The 21,341-nt window shown below is 38.4% G+C and overlaps 5 protein-coding genes across 8 annotated transcripts; 3 read left to right on the top strand and 2 right to left on the bottom strand.

The window, feature by feature from the left end:
- Window positions 1-399: 399 nt before the first annotated feature.
- LOC146522023 (uncharacterized) lies at window positions 400-1,613 on the bottom strand. Its single transcript, XM_085150213.1, has 2 exons — window positions 1,340-1,613; window positions 400-729 (listed from the first exon to the last, which is right to left on the bottom strand). The coding sequence occupies exons 1-2, from the start codon at window positions 1,482-1,484 to the stop codon at window positions 596-598; spliced, it is 279 nt and encodes a 92-aa protein (XP_085006339.1). The 5' UTR covers window positions 1,485-1,613; the 3' UTR covers window positions 400-595.
- Window positions 1,614-1,743: 130 nt separating this feature from the next.
- On the top strand, window positions 1,744-5,555 carry LOC146522022 (uncharacterized). Its single transcript, XM_085150023.1, has 4 exons — window positions 1,744-2,183; window positions 2,427-2,518; window positions 2,795-2,968; window positions 3,888-5,555. The coding sequence occupies exons 1-4, from the start codon at window positions 2,093-2,095 to the stop codon at window positions 4,341-4,343; spliced, it is 813 nt and encodes a 270-aa protein (XP_085006149.1). The 5' UTR covers window positions 1,744-2,092; the 3' UTR covers window positions 4,344-5,555.
- A 3,614-nt stretch (window positions 5,556-9,169) lies between these two features.
- On the top strand, window positions 9,170-15,712 carry LOC146522021 (E3 ubiquitin-protein ligase RNF19B-like). Of its 2 annotated transcripts, XM_085149978.1 has the most exons (8): window positions 9,170-9,248; window positions 9,435-9,491; window positions 9,763-9,843; window positions 10,639-10,742; window positions 10,950-11,038; window positions 12,633-12,803; window positions 12,955-14,881; window positions 15,604-15,712. In XM_085149978.1, exons 2-7 carry the CDS (start codon window positions 9,457-9,459, stop codon window positions 13,402-13,404), a joined length of 930 nt encoding a protein of 309 aa, XP_085006104.1. In that variant the 5' UTR covers window positions 9,170-9,248; window positions 9,435-9,456; the 3' UTR covers window positions 13,405-14,881; window positions 15,604-15,712. The 2 variants fall into 2 exon arrangements, with proteins under 2 accessions (XP_085006104.1, XP_085006095.1); XM_085149969.1 differs by lacking the exon at window positions 9,170-9,248 and having other exon boundaries at window positions 9,325-9,491.
- On the top strand, window positions 14,889-19,267 carry LOC146522020 (ubiquitin carboxyl-terminal hydrolase 46-like). 3 transcript variants are annotated; one of them, XM_085149905.1, is made up of 9 exons: window positions 14,889-15,712; window positions 15,794-15,912; window positions 16,109-16,179; window positions 16,264-16,389; window positions 17,461-17,556; window positions 17,655-17,786; window positions 17,873-18,001; window positions 18,127-18,152; window positions 18,375-19,267. In XM_085149905.1, the coding sequence occupies exons 1-9, from the start codon at window positions 15,540-15,542 to the stop codon at window positions 18,496-18,498; spliced, it is 996 nt and encodes a 331-aa protein (XP_085006031.1). In that variant the 5' UTR covers window positions 14,889-15,539; the 3' UTR covers window positions 18,499-19,267. The 3 variants fall into 3 exon arrangements, with proteins under 3 accessions (XP_085006031.1, XP_085006040.1, XP_085006048.1); XM_085149914.1 differs by lacking the exon at window positions 17,461-17,556; XM_085149922.1 differs by having other exon boundaries at window positions 18,127-18,489.
- A 257-nt stretch (window positions 19,268-19,524) lies between these two features.
- On the bottom strand, window positions 19,525-20,987 carry LOC146522019 (uncharacterized). The gene is made up of 3 exons (XM_085149890.1): window positions 20,808-20,987; window positions 20,440-20,722; window positions 19,525-20,348 (listed from the first exon to the last, which is right to left on the bottom strand). The coding sequence occupies exons 1-3, from the start codon at window positions 20,897-20,899 to the stop codon at window positions 19,701-19,703; spliced, it is 1,023 nt and encodes a 340-aa protein (XP_085006016.1). The 5' UTR covers window positions 20,900-20,987; the 3' UTR covers window positions 19,525-19,700.
- Between the last annotated feature and the right edge of the window lie 354 nt (window positions 20,988-21,341).

Here is a 21,341-nt window from a genome sequence, read left to right as displayed (position 1 = left end):
CACCAGTGACAAGCTTTTGATTTACTGTTGAATATGCTTTGTGAATGTGTTGTAACAACTGAAAAAATTATTGGAGATGAAGCATTAAGAGAGAACGTGGCTATTAAACTTAACTGAAACTAAACTTAGAACTAGCACCAACTATGTAAACCATTTTAGAGAACTGAAATTAAAAATGGATTTAAGATCATATTTATACAATATTTTGTACCTATAGCTAAAATAGGAAACGTGAAAATCAAAAAGTGTCCTTTGTCATTGCCAATTTCCTTTAAGTATTTTATGGCTGTCTAAACTACTGTGAGACTATTGTGGTAACTGAAAAAAAAACATTTAAATAAAGATTAAATACTAATTAAAAATAATACAAAATACAAAGAAAGTAACTGGAAAAAAATGTTTTATTTCATAGAACAACACAGACTCGTTTTGCATTTGGAATAAAGGATGATCAATTAAACAATCATTGTCATTAAACAGTAAAACAGCATATTAAGTGAACCATTTACATTGCATGTAAACAGTCTCAAGAGGTTTTATGAAGCATCACAGAAAGTAGCAGCAGTAGTTGTAGGACAGGTGGAGATGATCTTAGTCAAGCTTTCAGTCCTCCAGGAACCTTCATCACCATGTGGAGGACGGACATGTGCTGGATTCCATATTCAGACAGAAGGGTGTCGTCTCCATCCAACATCTTATCTGTGAATATCAGGCGCAGAGCCTCCTCTCCTGCACACACACACACACACACACACACACACACACACACACACACACACACACACACACACATATTTTTTTAAAGTAAATCTATATCATTTTTATTAGGCACATCCACAGAGATGCATTAGATTATTAGCCCACATTTACTTACTTTACTTAAGTAATGTACTTAAAGTTGGATTTCCTCGTTCCTAGAGTGAGTTTTCACGTAATGCACTTTTTTTCTCTAACTCCTTTAACATGTTTGCCTTTGAAACTCTTCAACTACAAATAACTACATGAACTTGAGCAGTTTGATGTAGAGTTTGTACTAATTGTTCTTGAGCTAGCTTACTTTCATTTTGGGCTTCACTAATTACTTCACTCAGTTTTTATTGACAGTAACTTTTTAAAATCACATGCGCACGCGCACAGACACAGAAAAGTATCTAATACTGTAATGCACTTTCATCAAACCATTATTTATTATCGCCACTTCCTTACTTTCACTTCAAGCTGCTGAGTTTTTACTTTAGGATTGGAACTTTATATAAAGAATCTCATTACAGTAAATATGCCTTTGAATTAATCAGCAACATAAAAGCATACATACACTGTTTTCTATCTGCTGTCTTACCTGCGGTCTCCGGAAGCTTCTGCGCCAATTTTTCCTTGAGCTGTTTCACGGTCATGCTCTTAAACTGCTCCTCGGTGTTGCACAGGTCCAACATCATCTTCTGACCCCTTAGTCCATGAACGACAACCTGGTAGATTTTTCCCATTTTGCGCTTAAGTCCGATTTGTTGCGCTCCTAAAGTCTGCCACAGATATGTCAGTGCGAACAGCTGTTTGGCTTCAAGGTTTGACGTCAGAGAGCAGATAAATTCTTTCACTTTCGCTCAAAATTCTTCATCTTCTAATTATTTTTAATTATTTTTTTTATTGTTTTGAAGGTAGTTTCCCTGCTTCTCCGTCTGCGTAAAAGTGTTTACAAATGTTTATTATGAGGGGGTGATTTCCACCTTTGTTTGTCATGTGACCAGGGAGCGTTTGTTTATCAAATGTTAGCATTAATTGGTGTCTTTTTTTGAAGCCAACGCACGACTGTTTATCACAACGCACAATTAATATTCTATGATAGGCTACTTAAAGCTGTGAGGATTAACTGTACACGTAGTGCGAATATCTCATAGGGGAATGCAAGCCTGCTATCGTGCACCATGTGACTTGTTGTAAGTACCGTAGAGAAACTGAAAGTTAAACGGGCTGCTGAATCTTGGTGCTTTAAAAGAGGAAGACAGAGCAAGAACCTCGGTGCTAATTTCATTTGTAGTATTTAAACCAAGATCAAATTTGTGGACAGAGAGCAAACCTCCTCGTCTGAACCAGAATGACGACACAAGATCAGGATGACAAGAGCTACGACCCCAACGATACGACGCTGACATTTGTAAACAGGAAGGATGAGCTGGATCCATTATGTAAGAACAAAAAATATGTTTAAAATAAACGGTTTGTACTTTTACCTGTTGTCTGTATACTTGTTATTTTACCAGTTAACCCAACTAAAGCAGTTATATACACGTCTTATGCCGGTGTTAGCTTATGTAAGGAAAATGCTCACATATATTCAGTATTTTGGCAACTCTCAACCTATTGGTCAAATACAGACTTTATGTGACGTTGATATGAAACTCGTTGTGCTTTCTCTTTGTTTTGTGCAGCCGGTGATGACAGTCTCGTAGCAGAGATGTCCTGCGGTCATGCCGTCACAGCGGAATCTCTGACCGGATGGTGCCGCAGTCTGCTGGATCAGGTTTCTTTCTGTCTTCATTTTTATTCTTTTTCTTTCCAAATTTTGGACAGTGTTTACTGTAAAATAGAAAACACGTCAAATGAAAACGCCACCCTTAATTTTAAAAACTGTCATCCTGATCTGGTTTGATATGGACTTTGTATGATGAAGCTCTTTGTTGCCAGACAATACTTTGTTTTGTTTCATTTTAAACGTTTTTTGTTTTTGTTTTTTTTAAAGTTTCTCACTCTAATGTCTTCCCCATTACGGGAGATTAAACCTTTTGTGTCCCTGCAGGGCCAGTACAAATTTAAGTGCCCTGCTTTAAATGAGGACACCTACAAGATGTGTGGTGAAGTGTGGTCATATCCAGAGGTGCGCAGGCTGGCAGCACTGACAGTTGAAGAGATGGCCTACTTTGAAGAGAAGATTGCCCAGCTGGCAGCCAGAGACTACTGTGAACTGAAAATAGTAAGTCTTCTATAGAGAGTGTCTCTAATCCACTCAGCAATCACGAACAAACAGGCATAAGACAGGAAGACACAGGGCAAGACGACTCAACTTCCCTGCTTGAAAATTTATGTTTAAACTCCCAGAAGTGACATGCACAAGAAGTCAAAGATCCCACAAAGTAGATATAGATGGAAATAAGAAAATGCAAATATCCCCCTACAATGGTTTGTAGGGGGAAGCTGGAGTACCTAAAGGGAAACAAGCAAACTCTACACAGAGAGATCGAACCAAATTCAAATTCAATTTTTATTCGTCACACGCTCAATTATACACAGAATGACATGTAGTGAAATGCTGTGTAATGTCTGACCATTAAACTACAATAAAAAAAAATGTACAAAATTTACAGATTTTACATTTAAAAATTTACAGTAAAAAATATGTAAATAACAATTTAAGAAAGAAATTATAAGAAGAAATAAATAGAGTGTGTGTAGTGATGTGATGTAGCAGAGTCCAGTTCTACACCTGGTTCAGGGCCCGAGTTGCAGGGGGAAGAATTCATTGTCTCTGTTTTGGCCTTAAGGGAGCGGAAGCGCTTCCCAGATCTCAACAGTGAGAAGAGTCCATTGTTGGGATGTGAGAGGTTCATCATAATCTTCCTGGCTTTGGTCTTGCACCGCTTGGTGTAGATGCACAAAAGGTCAGGAAGCTCTGATCGAATGATGCGTTTGGCCGAGAGCACCACTCTTTGGAGATCTTGTCAGGGTGTGGCCTTCTAGCCTTTAAACTCAACTCTCCATGCAAAGTTTGTGGGGCTGGGTTTATGCAGGCTTTTCCAGCCCAAGGGACTACAGTTTATCCTAGATATATAGGAAAGCACAAAATGTTTTACTTTTCAAATTTTAAACTATTCTTTTTATTTTTCTCACAACAGTGTCCTGGTTGCAAGACCTATGTGGAGAGAGAGGACCTGACTAACCTGAGTGTGAGGTGCACAATCTGTACAGCAGACAACAGCAAAGCGTATGAGTTCTGCTGCCAGTGTTTGAGGCCGTGGAAAGGCAGAGCTCCACGATCAGACCGCTGTGATAATGATGGCTGCGTAAACCACGAACTCGAAGTTCTCAAGAACTGCAAGACTACTGATCTCCCTCGGGTTCGGGGGGTCGATGCCTGTCCCTCAATCCGGGCCTGTCCCACCTGTGGTGAGATAGTGGAGCACGACAAAACAGGCTGCAAGAACATCATCTGTCCTCGCTGTCAGAAAGAGTTCTGCTTTGTGTGTCTGAAACTCACTCCTGTGTGCTTGAGGACAAGTTCTTACTTCATCCCCTGCAGTGATGGTGTAGCTCCCAGACAAACATCAATACCTGTGTGGCGCAGAAAGTAGCAGACAACACAGACTTTATGTACTCTTCTCTCATACCAGACTTTCCTTCAGAATTGAATTGTCATTCTGGTAAAACTTAAACAGAAAGCTTGAGCAGAACCTTGTTTACTTAGTTTAGCTCAGCATATTACCTAGCGTTACCCAATGAATCATAAAATAACATACTCTGCCTATGTGCTTCTGGGAAAGGTTTCTTGACTCTACTTCCGAGTGTTTACACTGCTGTTTTGGTAATTGGTGAACTTGACCTGGTGTATTTTCTTCCCCTTTCTTCAGACTGGACTAGTCTAAAAAAGTGATAAGGACTTAAACAAAACTATAATATCCACCCTTTTTACATAATTTGGGAAATCTTTGATCTTCTAACACACCCGACGCGTGCTGTTCAGAGAAAATGTGAAGCACTGTAATCTGAAAATACAAGAAGGATATAAGTGGGTATCTTTTACATCACTAACCTTTAACAGGAAGCGTTTCTAACTTCTTTATGAATGTTTCCACAAAGTCTTGAATTATGCTGATGTCCCATTAATTATTTTTATGCTTTTACTTCAGACTGGCAACTTGTCCACTGTGTGACAGCTGCAGCAGGAGCGATTATTTCCAAACGGTTTTTAAAGTTTTATTTAGAGATTTTCAAACTCTTAAAGTGAACTAGATTTGTTTTCATGCATTGTTTTAACCGAAAGCTATTATTGTTAAAAGCAACATTGCTTGCTATGTTGCTTTAGCTGTGCTTGTGTTTATAAGTACCTGAGCAGAAATAAGTCAAATGTCAGCTGCTGATGAAGTCCATGTTTAGTACAGTTCATATAAAGGGCACACAAAAGCCAGAGAATGTACAATAAAGTCATAATTGTGATTTTTTTTAATGGTCTCATATTTTACCCTCTGCTTTCATTATTATTATTAATGTAAAAAAATTGAAGGCAGACCATTTAGCTATTCAACAAAAACAATTTGGTTTCATGTCTTTGTTTAATTTGCAAAGTAAAAAAGCTGAAAGAATATCTTGTACGTGGTGACTCCATTATTTTGGCCAGTTGTTGAATGACATGAACCAGACTTACCAATGAAATGCTGCTCACGCATGAATCTGAGTAAATGGCTTGTGGTGCCCTGAATATTTTAATATAAGTTTAGATTTTTTAAATAAAAGTTCTCTTCTTTGAAGAGAAGACTGCCCAACTGTTTAGTTTATATTGTAAATATTGTATTGTAAATTGCTAAATTGTTTAAGTTTAATAATTTAACAATTCATTAACTTGATAACTTAACTTAATAAAAAGTTTATTAATATTAAGTTTAACAATAAAATAAATTTCTGAGTTTTCACTGAAGGAGTTTTACTGTGACTGTAATCCCCCCTATTTCTTTCTGAATTTTGTTGCAAAGGCAATGTTGTGTCACTGATGCAAAGCCCATTTTATCTTACCTATGTCATCGTAGAGCGATATTCTTTTTCACCAGAAGATGGCAGTATTAGTTGGCTGAATGAGTGAACTTGTACAGTAATAAGGGCAGATGTAAAGTAATGGGGGCCTGTTGTTGTAACAGCAAGGGAAACTCTTTGTAAGTTATTATACATTTACTAAGAGCTCCTAAACAGATACAACACCCCCACTAAACCTAAAATAGATCTTCAATGTTTCTGATGGCATCCTTTCTCACCCCTTCATCACCCTTGTCTATGTCTCCTCCTGAAGAATCTCCATTAGGTCCCATTTCTCCTCCCATGGAAATATGAATGCCAAAATTAGGTAACACTTTGAAGAGGTGCTGATCTGTGTTCATCTATCAATTTCATTATTGATGGATTTGATTCTTTGCTACAAACAAATTCTGTCAATTGGGTTTTATTTAAATTAATTCAAAGTTTTTACCTTCATAATAAACAAACAAACAGACTTCAAACTTTAAAAATTTGTGAATAATACAGATATATTTTGCTCTTTTTGAGAGATCTTCCCAGAGACTTATTCCCATTTATTTTGGTGTTGCACCTTCAAACAGGAGGAAAGGGATGCCGATAAAGGCTAAGTCATACAGTATGAAGGAATTTTACTTAATTTAATTTTTAATTAAACAGTTTTGGGAGATTAAATCAACTCAGTTGAAAAGGCAGGGGTCAGCTTATCTCTTCATTTGCACATTTGTGCAGCACAGTGCAGAGTTAAGCAGCACAATGTGTCAGACCTGCTACATTGTTACTGCGACCTGGATCCACACCACTTTAGACTCCTCCATCATGGTCTCTGGGGTTGTGGATGAACATCAGTTTGGTTACCAGCGATTCCTGTTTTAGATATGATGCAACATATTGTAGTTAATGTTCATGTAAGTAGTGTCTTAACAGCAAAATTGTTTCAGTCTTCATATTTTATCCTCTGCTTTCATTATTATTTAAAATTTGGCTTCATGTCTTTGTTTATCTCACTCTAACAGGTGAGACTAGAGCTCAGCTATAGACTGTGTTCCTGTGCTCTGACTGGATTATTCACATATGGTCTGGATTTTGATGAAATCATATATATATATATATATATATATATATATATATATATAAATTCCCCGCTTGCCCCTGTGGGTGGTCTATCCTTCAAGCTTGGGTCCTCTACCGGAGGCCTGGGAGCTTGAGGGTCCTGCACAGTATCTTAGCTGTTCCTAGGACTGCGCTCTTCTGGACAGAGATCTCTGATGTTGTTCCTTGGATTGGCTGGTGGGAGTCACCGCACCTAGTGCTCTGATTACCACGGGGACCACCGTCACCTTCACCCTCCACATTTTCTCGAGTTCTTCTCTGAGCCCTTGGTATTTCTCCAGCTTCTCGTGTTCCTTCTTCCTGATGTTTCTGTCATTCGGAACCACTACATCGATCACTACAGCCGTCTTCTTCTGTTTGTCTACCACCACCACCGGTTGGTTAGCCACCACCATTTTGTCCGCCTGTATCTGGAAGTCCCACAGCATCTTAGCTCGGTCATTCTCCACCACCCTTGGGGGCGTCTTCCATTTTGACCTTGAGACTTCCAGGTTATACTCGGCACAGATGTTCCTGTACACTATGCCGGCCACTTGGTTATGGCGTTCCATGTATTCCTTGCCTGCTAGCATCTTACACCCTGCTGTTATGTGCTGGATTGTCTCTGGGGCATCTTTACACAGCCTGCACCTGGGGTCTTGCCTGGTGTGATAGACCCCAGCCTCTATGGATCTTGTACACAGAGCTTGTTCTTGTGCTGCCATGATTAGTGCCTCTGTGCTGTCTTTCAGTCCGGCTTTGTCCAGCCACTGGTAGGATTTCTGGATATCAGCCACCTCCTCTATCTGCCGGTGGTACATACCGTGCAGGGGCCTGTCCTTCCATGATGGTTCCTCGTCTCCCTCCTCTTTCTTGCGTTTCTGCTGCCTGAGGTATTCACTGAGCACTTGGTCAGTTGGGGCCATCTTCGTGATGTATTCGTGGATGTTCGTTGTCTCATCCTGGACTGTGGTGCTGACACTCACCAGTCCCCGGCCTCCTTCCTTCCGCTTAGCATACAGCCTCAGGGTGCTGGACTTGGGGCAAAACCCTCCATGCATGGTAAGGAGCTTTCTTGTCTTGACGCTAGGGGCTTCAATCTCCTCCTTGGCCAGCTTATTATCCCAGCCGGGTACTTGTAATTTGCTGTAGAGCAGACCTTCCCAAGTGTGTAGCCCGCCCCCTAGGGGGGGAAAAAAACAAAAAGCTTGGACACTGCTAGCACGGGCGCCTACAGAAACGCAAAGCAGGAGATGGAGCATAGCTGAATATGTTTCCAAACCAACTTCATTCTAAGCCAAAGACTAGAAAATATGGTGAAGCATATCTTCCCTTTGGTTTCACCTGCACAAGTGCCAAGGTAGGTCTCCCTGCAGAATTGCTTTTCCCTTTGTCGGGAGCAGCGCTGGGCTGTCTAAATTACGGACAAACAGTATCCCACAGTTGTTTGTTTTTAAACCTATTTTGAACAGAGAGGCATTTTTTTGAAAAATGTATTGATAGCAATGTTGAATATTATTACACAGGAAAAAAACAACTACACGTAAAATAATCACACCGTGATGCATTAACTGCGTGTGTATAAAACTGCAGATAGTCAGATTAACAGTATATCTGCCATTCTGCAATTCATCTCATGTAAATAATAACGTGTGCACAGCGTGACGTGAAAAAGGCACATACCTTTGACATTGCATGACCAACTCTGTATTCCTGGTCAACACATAAACGCAAAAAAGGAGTATTAAAAAAAACTCAGTTTTCGGTGATTTGAAACGCCGTTTACGTGTGGACGAAACAGCTGCGTTTTCAAAAATACCCGTGTAGGTGCGGACATAGCGTAAAAGAGTTAGTAGTTTATTTTCTTACTACCTGTAATTTATTGCAGATTACTTGTATTTGCTTAATTGTTTACTAAAGTTTGGGAACCACTGCTGTAGAGGATGAAGACTAAGATTTCTTGCTCGCAGAAGAGTATAATAATGAATTAAAAGTAAGCATTGACGGAGCATCCATAGAAGAGTGAACTACATTATGCATTATGCTGTTGTATTTGTTGATTCATTTATCGATAAGCAGCATTTAAGCGGGTTTTTGCTATAGATTTATTTAATTATTTATATCAGTGAAGTGAATTGTTAACGCAGAAAAAGTAGAAACTCTCTCTCTTATTCTCTCTGTCTCGCTGTGTGTGTGTGTGTGTGTGTGTGTGTGCATTTAATTTCTATATTTCGGAGCTTTATTTAATTAGCTTTATTTTCTCTGCGTGATTTAAAAAAAAAAGAAAGAAAGAAAAAAATTTCCTCTGCGCAATGACTGACTTCCTGTCATGTCACTTCCTCGAGGTTAGTACAGTCGTCGCTTAGTGGTCCTGCTGAGGAGCGGTGAGTACGCGTTAGTGTCCCTGTTTCCACACCAGTTAGGTATTCAAATCTTGCTTTATACACTCATAAGACTTGTGTTATAGTTTTTTTGTTTTTAGTGTAAACTGTTTATGTCGAGTACAGCACTTTATTGTAACATGCTAAAATTAAACTGCATGCTGTCTGTTGTTCTTCTTCATCCTTTAGGTCTCCAAGTACAGTCGAAGTCATGTGTGAAGCTTTATTGAAGCTTTATTTAAACAGGTACGTGAGCTCACTCTTTGTTTTTAAGTGGTGTATATTTTATTTTTGAATTCGTAACTCCTACGGTACACACACATATATAATATATAATGGCCACTGATGATAGGTTTCCCTGAGGTAGAATAAAATAAAATAAAATAAAAATAAATTGTGACTATGTGATGACAATAAGTTTTCACTTTAGGAAGCTTAGTTAGATTTTCTGTGATGGTTCACATTTTGTCCACAGGTTTAAGCAATAACTTACTAAGTTATTCCTTTTGACTTTTAGGTTGCTGTTCCCATACCGGTTGGGAAGTAAAAGAAGAAGGAAAGTACCAGAAACTAAAGCGACACAAGCTGTGCCAACAGGGTAATTTGTTACGTTTCACTTTTTAAACCTACTCTTGATATTTGCAGTCTTTGCTCCTTTGCTAATTAAATCTGTGTCATCTTATAGAATCTGTGACATAAGGTAGTCCTAATATGGTTATGTATATCATTGTTAATAGAGTGATCACTGTTCTTAAAAGTGTTTTCAATTTCAAAATAATAGGCAATCAAAACTGAAAGCACTTAGTGCTTTCAGTTTCATCCAACTGGAAATTCCCTGGATGTTGTTTAAACATCCAGGGAATTTAAACGGCTCATGTTTAAACGGCTCATGATAGCTCACACAACACTGCAGTCGCTTCAGACCCCTTCAGACCCTTTCGTCCTTTTACACATTTTGTAGCAGCTTTGTGTAACAATGAAAACTGACATTTTCTAGCATGAGTCAACATTATTCAGCCCGTGATCATAAATGAATACATGTTCGTACATGCACATTCCAGTGCAGAATGCAAGCTCCATAAAGGCGTGGCTGAATGAGTTTGGTGTGGCCTTAAACTCAGCCCCATCATACAGCTTTAACATGAACTAGAATAGCGATTGTGAGAAAGAAATGTAATGGCTCATAAGTACTTTAAATACATCTTTAATTCCTTTTAACGTTTTTATTGTATCGAGTCTGGAAAAGACTCGATACAATAACAGATGATAACGTGTGACAGATGATAACGGCAGATGCGATTTTAAATCCATATGCAAGACTAAACTAAACTAACTAAACTAAACATAAGACTAAACCAGACAGTATTCATAATGTCAGATTTTCTTTCCGTAGAACCCAAATGAGCGCTCCAGGACCGGAGCAGGTGGAGAAGCGATACGATCCACTAGATTCTACCCTAAAGTTCGTCAACAGGCCAGATGATCTGAATCCACTGTGTAAGATTTTTTTTTCTTTTTCACCCACCATGTTGCCCCACAAAAACTGCTACAAATATGTTTTTCTGACAGTCATTACCACACATTATAAAATTTCTCCTATTCCTTTTTTAAATTTTTCATGAGCCACAGAGTTTATTATATTTTGGTGCAACCCAGTATATGTAGTGTAACTGATACATCTGTTATTGTCCACTTCTTCCTCAGGTGATGACTCTCTCAGAGCAGAGATGTCCTGTGGCCACGCTGTCACTCCTGAATCTCTAACACGATGGTGTCGTACCCTGCTGGATCAGGTGTGTCATGTCTTTGTAGCAGATAATGTATGTGATGGGGTGGAGCCAAACCTGAATACGTATTCGGAAAGGAACTAATATCGTGTTTTTTATGAATACTTATTTCGAAGAAATACTTTAAAAAATATTTGTATTCGGGAACAAGAAAAACTTCATATTAAAAAGCTGAGTTTCCTTATGAGACTGCAGTGCATGACCGGATGAATGAGTGACGTGTGAAAGGTGACTGACACAGGCTGCTCCACACAGCAACAGAGAAGGCTCAGCTGAGCAATAAAAGACTGAACTGCATCACTATTTTTGTTGAAGAGAATTTTTGTACCCTCTGTAATTTAGTTGTCCTTATTAACGTAGCTGAAACTCCCCACATGGATTTGGTCAACTAAATAGAAAAGAGTGTGGCTGCTGCTGAGCCATCTCTTGGTCCTACACCAGCCAAAAAACTTGTTCCAGTTCTGCGTGGAAGCATTTTACATTCAGTGCTGCAGATGAAACCAAAGTGATATGTAATGTGTGCAAAAGTCAAATCAGCAGAGGCAGAGATATCAAACATCTGTCAACATCTGTTATGCATAATCACATGCACTTAAAGCATCTTATTCCTGGTACTGTCTGCCAATCCCCCAACAAGCACCAATTCATCATCACAGCCATGTTCTGTCCCTGCAAGTCAGTTGCACTGTCTGTTCAGCGTCCTCCAACAAGGACGGGTGGTGGTGAGGTTCATGATGTTCACAAGTATTTTATTAGTTGTTGGTTTTAACCATGAATGAGGCAATGGATGTTATTTTCTTTTCAATGAGGTTTCTTGTTACATGTTCATTGCTGGATTTATGGAAAACCATCAACTAATATTGCATATCCATAATTATTATAATGGATATAATTAAAGAAGAATTACACTATAACATTAATTAGAAGTGTAACGCAAAAAAATGGATTTTTACAGCTATTTTGAATTTTAATCAAATCGAATACAAATACAAATACCGGTCTGTTATTATAGTTATTATATAATTCCATTTAAAATTTAGTCTTTGGAGTTTTTGGTAAAATCATTTCAGATTGATTTTAACAGCTTTATGTGTTTGTAGCAAAAAGAGGTAAAATTATTGAACTTATAAAATACACTGATTTTGTTTAAGTTATCACATGATTGGGTGCCAATAGGTAATCTGCAGAAATGTTTTGTTTTACTGTTTATATGTGTAGCTAAACTTGTTGCAGATTTAACAACTATATAAAAACGTAAAAGAATGAAGGTATAAAAATGCATTAAAAATAAAAGTAGGAGTTTTAAAAACAACAAATTCTAATTAATTATCCATCCATCCATCTTCTTACGCTTTATCCGGGGGAAGGGTCGCGGGGGCAGCAGCCTAAGCAGAGAAGCCCAGCCCTCCCTCTCCCCAGCCACCTCCTCTAGCTTATCCGGGGGAACACCAAGGCGTTCCCAAGCTAGCCGAGAGATATAATCTCTCCAGCGTGTCCTGGTTCTGTCCCGGGCCCCGGACATGCCCAGAACACCTCACCCAGGAGGCACTCAAATTAATTAAATTAACTTTTTCTTTTTTAAATTGTAATTTTTTAAAAGGGGAATTACAAATTCAGATGTCCGGCTTTAGTGGAGGGAACCAAGCAGTGTAATACAGAGTGGTCGTACCAGGAGGTGCGCAGACTGGCTGATCTGACTGTGGAGGAAATGCAGCACTTTGAAGAGAGCATGGCCCGTCTGGCTCTTGCAGACCACTGCGAGGTTCAGGAAGTAAGTGACCCAGTTATTTATGTTTTAATTTGTTTTTCCTTTTTAACGTTTACAGCTTCTTGATTTCAGTGAAATCCAGTGGACTCAATATTTTTTTAATATTGTGGTTGGGTTTCTCTTAAAAATGTCCCTTCATTTATTTCCACATCAGTGCCCACAGTGCAAAACAAGTGTGGAGAGGATGGATCTGTCTAACCTGTGTGTCCAGTGTGTCGTATGCACAGCTGTTCAGAAGAAGAAATTCTACTTTTGCTGGCAGTGTCTGAAACCATGGAAGGGTTCAGGCCCTCGATCTGAACGCTGCGACAACGACGGCTGTGAAAACAAGGACCTGCAACTTTTGCAGACATGTAAAACCATTGATCTGCCTGACGTAAAGGGCGTCACCAGCTGCCCTGCCATCAGACTCTGTCCTACATGTGGCCTGAGGGTGGAGCATAACAGAAAACACTGTAAAAATATCAAATGTCCTCGCTGCAAAATGGAGTTCTGTTTTGTCTGCCTGAAACTAAAGCGTGAATGTTCCAGTTCACCATATGAAATCTGCCCCAGTGGGGTCGCGCCAAGGCAGACCTCCATCCCTGTGTGGAGGAAAACATGAAAACAAGAATGAAGTTTATGTGTAACTCGGGTTCTTTCGTCTTATGTTTCTCTGTCTTCCTTTTTCATTATTGGACTCTACTGGGCTAGCTTTGGATGAGCTTGCTTAAAAAAGAAGGTTCTAGAGGTCAACTTGTCTTTGAATACAGTTTTTAACCATCAATATTTTTGGTAACCTTTCTTTAGCTGAGGAAAAAGATGGACGGGTTTATGTCACTTTGATTTTCTTGATCTCTCAGTATGTTTATGAGAGAGAAGTGAGTGTCTGATATTCACAGGCAAGAACCAGACTGTGGGGTCTGCAGATATCTGGCATTTTTATGGTGATTAAAGTTGCTGTAAGACCAAGAGTCTGACAGACACCATCTCAACATGTGATTGTCACTGCTGCTTCTTCTGATGCCTCATGATATCTGATACTTCTTTTGCTTTAAGGTGTTTACGGTGTCCACAGGAAATGAAATCTCATTACTATAAAAATCCTGTAAATCTCACCACTGGCAGCTTCAGATTCTTTGGCATAAAAACATCTAAAGTGCACTTCTACGTTTTTAATTGTCCTCACAGTCTCGAAAACATTTTCACAAGATGGGCTAAGTGCTAGAAAGTGATAAGTGATAGAAACAGTATGAAAATGACAAAGTGCAAAGATGAATGAGGAAAAGCACTATCCAGACCTTTGTATAAGCTTTTTAAATTGCAATTATGCTTTGTAATATTCACATTTGAAACATACAGTTTCTGACATTGCATAAAATAAATATATTATACTAAATGTCTGTGTCTTATGGTTCTTATCGTTGTCTTAAGATTGCTGGGGTAATGTCTGTTTTTTGGTATTAATATAGGGTCTTTACCTTGCAATATAAAGCTTCTTGAAGACAGTTGTTGTGATTTGGCGCTATATAAATAAAACTGAGTTGAACTGAATCTGAATAAATATTAAGATATAAGATGTGCAATAAATACTTTTAAAGGTTGGTGATGTGTAGCCTGCTGTAGTCATGAACCTCCAGGTTAGTGCAACAGCTGATGCCAGCTATTGTTGGGAACAGAAATACTGAGAACAGAACAGTTTGGGAAGAAAAAGAAAGCTGCTGAGTTTGCACCTGTAGAATAGGAAACTGACAGAAATGCGCCACATTTTTAACAAATAACATTTCCGACACGCCTTGAACCCATCACTGATCCGGCAGAAGTGAAAGAGAAAGCGATAGTCGGAGTGTTTTTAACTGCACGGGAGATTGAGATACCCTAATGCTCCTATAGCGGATGAAATATTTTATTAACAAATATCTGAAGAAATGTCTTAAAACTGTGTTGAAGGCAGGCCTGCATCTTTGGCTTACTTTGATTTCTTTTCAAAATAATCGCGTTTGTTTCTGCCTCCAACAACAATTTCTTTGTAGATCGTCAGAGGGGGCAGAAAATGCGTTTATTTGGTCGACATGGTTTCAAGAACATCTCTACCTCTGTGGGTAAGATTTGTAGTGAATTTCGAAGTCCCGAGGCCTTTTTTTAAATTTATTTTTCATTATTTATTTATTTTTGGTTAATTGGTCTTCTGTGTGTTCTCTATAGAAAGTTTTTCCTACGCTCTTCAGACGCCTTTAAATTCAGCCTGGAAACGCTGTTGAAAGAGGAACTGTCCTTTACTCAGAGCGTCTTCAATTGAGCTGCTTTATTATTAAGAGTTTACTGATATATGATGAGAATTTATACACCTTGCGCCATTTGTAAGGACGTGCCTTTCTTAACCTGCTAGGTACCTGACAAGGAATGTCAATGTCAATTTGTAAATGTCAGTGTTTTCTATAGCACATTTACAAGCAACAGCAAAGTTAACCAAAATGCATTACAAGTTAATTAATGAACAATAGAAACTAAATACAGTAAAACGAAACGTGAGAAGACGCAAATACATTATATAGTGACAACATAAACAACATTAAAAAAATCTGATGGTACTTAAGCGGAACTCGAATGAAAAGCCAGGGTTAAAAAAATGAGTTTCAAGATTTAATTAATTCTATTATTTAAAAATTATTCTTGGTATTATATGTTAGCAAATGTAGATCAAATCATTGACTTCAATGGACTGTAGAAAAGACGCAAAAGGGACCGAGCTATTTTCTGATGACCTTCTGTCTGTGCTGGCAGTTTATGATGCACACTCATGTTCTTATTCTGCAATTTACAGAAGCTAATAATAAATACCATGGGCTGGTAAACCAAGGTGCGACGTGTTACCTGAACAGTGTGCTGCAGGTGCTGTTTATGACCGAAGACTTCAGAGAAGCTGTGAAAAGGTTTATTATTGTCACATATGTACATTTAATGGGGTCTATGGTTCATTTTTATTTAACTATGGGGACGTTGTCTTTGTTTAGGTCCTCCAAACAAAATGCTGGCATTGGGCTTCTTGGTGCCCTTACAGACTTGTTTGATAATTTACAGAAACAAACAGCAAACACACACAAAATAATAACCCAGCTGGGCATCAACAGAGGTACAGTATGATAACACACAGACAACAAAACCTTTGAATAATGTTTTTGATGTTTCATGTTTTTGAGAAACTTTGTCAGTTTACACAACATTTATGATTGGCATTTTTGATTGTAGTGAATAATTATGGGGTTATATATATTTTTTAATTAATGAATATGTTTGTTCAAGACATGCACATATATTTCTTCACCCAGTGTATGAACAGCGAGATGCTGCTGAATGCATCGAGAAGATTTTAACAATGACCAGTCCCGAGGCGTCACAGGTAAGGTCTTTGTCAATATCAAATGGAATCGTTTGGTTTGAAAATAATACTTAATAATATGTTTTTGTTCATTTTTGTTTTCAGATCTTCCACGGTCTGTTAGCAAACCAAATCACCTGCTCTAACGGTCATAAAGAGACTGACAGGGATGCACCATTTTGGCATCTTCCTGTGTCATTGGTGGATTTTTACAATCAAGACTACAGTGTAGTAAGTACATAAACTTCTCAGCATGTTTCTGTTTTCAGGACTCACAGCTGCAACAAGTTCACATAATATTGCCAGTAACATATCTGTGTTATTCTATCATTTTCCTTAATAAACACTTTTGTTTGATTGGGAACTATGTATCTACTTTGAGGACACATAAAAATCAGATGATGCCTTAGATCCTGCTTGTGTCAAAACATATTAATTAATATTATTTCTGACAATGTTTCTTTTTTAAAAAATATATTTCTTATTACTTTCAATGCATTACAAAACAAACATAACACAGTTGACTTATAGTCTCATGAGTCATGTAAATATCCTAAGTCAGAAAATGCAACAAATGGATCTTTTAGTAAGAAATTATAAGAAAAGGTAAACCTAATCCAATGTTTTCTAGAAAAACAAAATGTTTTTGATTGTTTTTGATGTGATTTTTGTTTGTTTTGTGGAAAATGGGTTAGCAAGTGGTGGCTGAAGGTTTTAATGGCTATCATCCAAGCTTGAAAACCATGGCAAAATACTAGCAACCAAAGGAATTATAATGAGTTTTTTGGTTTAGCATCTTTGTGACCAGTTTCACCCAGTGACTGCCAGCAACCACTCGCTAACTGGGAATACACACTTTCCAACACTTATCAAGTATGTGAGCCTGTGTTACTGAGGTCTTAGAGAGTTAATGTCTAAATTCTACAAAATAAATTTTGAAGCTTAACCAAGAGAAACCAAGAAGTAAACTTTAAGTGAAAGTTTACTTAGTGGATCTAAATCCCACTGAGGTAAACTGCCAATGAAATTGTAGTCCTTTCAGTTTGTCTTCAGATCTGTCCAATACCTTTTTTTTCTTTTTCTGACACATCTAATCAACTCTACAGTCCAAGTCCTGAGTTCACTGATATGTGTTCATGAATTTTGGTTTGTTTCTACCATTTAAATCTCCCTTCAAAAGACAATATTATGTCTTTTAAAGCGGTCATGATTTATTAATGTTAGCATGCCCTTCTTGAGAAAACCTTTGTGAACACTGAGCTCTTTATCAAAGCTGCTTCTAAGTTAGTTTTAATTTTTCAGGTGAACAGCATCGAGGAGTTTTTCAGACCTACATGTCTAAATGGAGAACACCAGATGTACTGTGACCGCTGCGGTCACAAAGTTGATGCTACTATTGTAAATTAAGAAATTTTTTGTGATTTCTGAACATTGATATTGATTTAATAAAATTCTAACAAAATGGCACACATTAATAACCCATATTTTTCACTCAGACAGATGTAATAAAACATCACCCAGATGTTTTGATTCTGCTGCTGAAGAGGTTTGAGTTCAACTACGGTTACATGTCCTACTTCAAAACCAGCTGTTTTGTGGAGGTTCCCTACAGCCTGCAAATACCAGAGGTATTTACAAAGTGTACTTTAATATTTGATCCAAATCATCTTCATTTTTCTTTCTCACTTTGTTATTTTTTGTCTTCTGTGATCAGAGTGACGTGTACGAACTGTATGCAGTTGTGGATCATTTTGGTGGTGTGAGAGGTGGCCATTACAGCGCAACAATCAAAACCCAGGATGAAGACAGATGGTATAAGTTTGATGATACCCAGGTCACACCGGTAAGGCTGATCGCGTTTTCTTCAGTGTAATTGAAACACGTTCCAAAATTACTGTATTGTATGTTTATGTATAAACATAAAAGAAAAATTCATCATGTTATATTTGGGTTTTTTTTCCTTCATAGCTTGATTACCAACCATTCCAGGAGAAGTAGGTTTTTGTCTTTCTTCTTATCCTTGCTATAGATTAATTTGCAAATATATCAATATTTAAAGTTTATTTAAACACACATGTAATATAGATGACTGTACAGTACAGTGGTATGGAGTATTTTACACCAAACTCTAATCACAAGTGCAGATTGTATTTTTCAAAATTGTTTTAAGGTTTTTTTAAGTTGTGTTTTGTCTTTTTTTCTATTTCTTCTTCTAGATCCCAGAGTGCATATCTTTTATTTTACAGAAAGGCAAAAAGCAAGAGTCATAATTGTTACCACAGGCATCTGTTTCTTTATATATTTTTTATTTTATTATGTATTTTATTATTCATGCTGTAGATAGTTAAAACAGGCAGGTTTTCCACCTGCAATCAGTGGCAAATATGACCAGTGAGAAGACGCTTATGAGAAAGCAAAGTCAGTTATCACACTGCAGAGTGATAATACACACAAAAATGATTGACAAGTATAATTACACTGATAATTAGTGTTGGATCTGAACTCTGCTGTAAATGAGATTACCCAGTAAATGAAGGTTTTTCAGGACACTTGGGGGAGAAATGGACACAAAGAAATTGTCCGGCATCATAAAAATTCAGGAGTGAAGTCAGTGACAGAGATGCAGCTGTGATAATCTAATAGACAGGTTGAGATTAGCGACGGAGAAGACAAACATGCAACAACTGAGGATGAACATCAAAAACAAGCAAATTAAATGTCAGGATTTGCTTGCATGCTGTGATCATTGCCCTGTTGCATACCTGACAGACAACCTCTTTTTTGTGTGTGTGTTTTATATTTAAAATAAATTCCACAATTTTAAATCTAATTTGTTTTTTTATTTATTTCAAATTGATCTGAGGTGTGTGCGCATTACTTCCACAGCCAATCAGGTGTCCTAAACCTTTGAAGTAATACTATTTTATTTAATATTTTAAAATGCAGTATTGAGAGATGATTTGAAAATAATGAAGGAAACATTAACAAATAAACTGTTTAAATGAAGTAAGCAAAAGTGTGGAAAAAGGGCAAAGCACAAGAGAAATATTGAGTGAAACTGTTATTTTACAGGACTGGGAAAGGAAATTCTGCTCCCTTCTTTCTCATTTTTTTACAGTTTTTTCTGATTGCTTAAGCACATTTTTTGTAACTATTGGCTATTTTTGCAAAACTCTACACACAAATAAGAAAACCTGTCACCCAATTATCAAAACATTGTAGTTCTCTTGCGAACACAGCTAGATTAACTCTTCACACCTTCGTAAAAATGGTGTTTTCGTATCAAACAGTACACACAAGCCATCATCTACTAAGCACACAATGCGCCAACTGCACACTGATGGTATGAATACAAAACACATCTGGCTTTTGCTTTCTGTGTGTACAGATGTCAATTTGAGGTCACACTTTTGTCATAGTGTCATGTAAACATACAAGGATCCAAACTTCAAGTATTGGTGTTTATTCACACTCATCAAAACCAAGACAAAGTCAGAACACAAAATAGGAATTTCACAAAAAAAAGGAAAAAAAAAAGACAATCAGCCTACATCATGTCGTCTTTCTGGGTCCGGCCACAAAATTTCGTCCACATCGCATGCGATATCCTCCAGTCCAAGGCACCGGGGAAAATATCTCCTTGAATGCCGTATCCAGGCCTGACATGATGCCTGGTCAATATCTCCACATGCCTCCTCCATTGCCTGTAAAAGGGCTACCTGTTGATGAGGATGACGGTCGTACACTTTCCAGCGCCAGGCAGAGAAGAACTCCTCGATGGGATTTAAGAATGGAGAGTATGGAGGGAGGTTGAGTGCCATGAAGGATGGGTGGTCTGTAAACCAGTTGCGGACCAAAGCAGCCCTATGGAAACTAACATTGTCCCATATGATGACATATCGGGTCTGCTCTGGTCTCTGAACAGTGAGCATGTCATGCAAGGTGTCCAGGAATGCAATAATGTGTGCAGTGTTGTATGGGCCTATGGTTGCATGATGGTGAACAACACCATTTTGGCTTATAGCTGCACACATGGTTATGTTACCACCACGTTGTCCTGGGACATTGATGATGGCACGGTGTCCAATTATGTTCCTGCCACGTCTCCTGGTTTTACTGAGGTTAAAACCGGCCTCATCTACAAAAAGTAGCTCATGTCCCGTTGCATCTGCTTCTAGTTCCATCACTCTCTGGACAAGACAAAACAAATGCAACACATCAGGCCCATGCACAGCATTACAGTATGCACTTCCAAATTCAGAACCAATGACACTAGCTTACCTGCACATAGTCATATCGCAGTTGCTTTACACGTTCTGTGTTTCTCTCGAAAGGAACTCTGTAAATTTGCTTCATTCTTATTCTGTGGCGCGCAAGTACACGACTTAGTGCAGAAATGCTTGCACTGTGTATATTTTGAAAGATGGTGTCATTATCAATTATGCGCTGCTGTATTTCGCGCAGTCTTATTGCATTATTGGCAATCACCATGTTCACTATATGGGTCTCTTGCTCTGGAGTGAACATTCTGCCTCTGCCCCCAACATCTGGACGTCTAGCAATTCTGTAAAGTAACAATTTCAGTATTTTTGCATGTATGGTACTGTTGTGTTTCTCATTAGAGTATGGCAGTGCTACAAAGTACTTACCGATTCTCATTTCGAAATGTCCTAATGATGCTTGCCACAGTGTAGCGGCTCAGTTTAGGCTGAACCCGTTGGCCAGCTTCCCTCAGGGTCATCCCATGGTTGATGACATGGTCCACTATTGTAGCCCTGATGTCATCAGTTATTCTGTTTCTTACTCTTCTTACCCTTCCTCTTTCCCCTCCTCGTCCTCTTCTTGCTCCTCTTTGTCCTCTTCCTCTAACTTCCTCTAACCCTCTTGCTTCTTCACCGCCACGTCCTCTTCCTCCAACTTCTTCACCTCCACGTCCTCTTCCTCCAACTTCTTCACCTCCACGTCCTCTCCCTCGGCCTCCTCTGATTCTCACTCTTCTCACTCTTACTGCTCCTTCCATTGTACTCCACATAGACAGCTTACCTGTGGCCTGTTTATAGTGCTTAGGCTGATTGCAAAGTGGACTAATTATCTAAAAAAGTTTTCACATCTGAAAGTGTGCCAGACAGTTGGCAAAATAGTGTTAATGATAGCCATACATGTGTATAATTTTGCTAGGAGTG

The sequence above is a fragment of the Neolamprologus multifasciatus genome, chromosome 3 (assembly GCF_963576455.1).
Source record: "Neolamprologus multifasciatus chromosome 3, fNeoMul1.2, whole genome shotgun sequence".
Classification (NCBI taxonomy): domain Eukaryota; kingdom Metazoa; phylum Chordata; class Actinopteri; order Cichliformes; family Cichlidae; genus Neolamprologus; species Neolamprologus multifasciatus.
Note: the sequence above shows the minus strand (reverse complement) of the source record. Positions and strands in the feature narration are given on the sequence as shown.

Excerpts from the sequence above, each read along its gene's own strand:
- LOC146522023 (XM_085150213.1), bottom strand. The coding sequence starts at position 1,484 with ATGGGAAAAATCTACCAGGTTGTCGTTCATGGACTAAGGGGTCAGAAG. Across the intron at positions 730-1,339 it reads GAAGCTTCCGGAGACCGCAG|GAGAGGAGGCTCTGCGCCTG; the intron begins GTAAGACAGCAG and ends GTGTGTGTGCAG.
- LOC146522021 (XM_085149978.1), top strand. The coding sequence starts at position 9,457 with ATGTGTGAAGCTTTATTGAAGCTTTATTTAAACAG. Across the intron at positions 9,844-10,638 it reads ACACAAGCTGTGCCAACAGG|AACCCAAATGAGCGCTCCAG; the intron begins GTAATTTGTTAC and ends TTCTTTCCGTAG. Across the intron at positions 10,743-10,949 it reads AGATGATCTGAATCCACTGT|GTGATGACTCTCTCAGAGCA; the intron begins GTAAGATTTTTT and ends CTTCTTCCTCAG.
- LOC146522022 (XM_085150023.1), top strand. The coding sequence starts at position 2,093 with ATGACGACACAAGATCAGGATGACAAGAGCTACGACCCCAACGATACG. Across the intron at positions 2,519-2,794 it reads GCCGCAGTCTGCTGGATCAG|GGCCAGTACAAATTTAAGTG; the intron begins GTTTCTTTCTGT and ends GTGTCCCTGCAG. Across the intron at positions 2,969-3,887 it reads ACTACTGTGAACTGAAAATA|TGTCCTGGTTGCAAGACCTA; the intron begins GTAAGTCTTCTA and ends TTCTCACAACAG.
- LOC146522019 (XM_085149890.1), bottom strand. The coding sequence starts at position 20,899 with ATGACCCTGAGGGAAGCTGGCCAACGGGTTCAGCCTAAACTGAGCCGC. Across the intron at positions 20,723-20,807 it reads ACATTTCGAAATGAGAATCG|AATTGCTAGACGTCCAGATG; the intron begins GTAAGTACTTTG and ends GTTACTTTACAG. Across the intron at positions 20,349-20,439 it reads TGCGATATGACTATGTGCAG|AGAGTGATGGAACTAGAAGC; the intron begins GTAAGCTAGTGT and ends TGTCTTGTCCAG.
- LOC146522020 (XM_085149905.1), top strand. The coding sequence starts at position 15,540 with ATGACCTTCTGTCTGTGCTGGCAGTTTATGATGCACACTCATGTTCTT. Across the intron at positions 16,390-17,460 it reads ACAATCAAGACTACAGTGTA|GTGAACAGCATCGAGGAGTT; the intron begins GTAAGTACATAA and ends TTAATTTTTCAG. Across the intron at positions 18,002-18,126 it reads ATGATACCCAGGTCACACCG|CTTGATTACCAACCATTCCA; the intron begins GTAAGGCTGATC and ends TTTCCTTCATAG.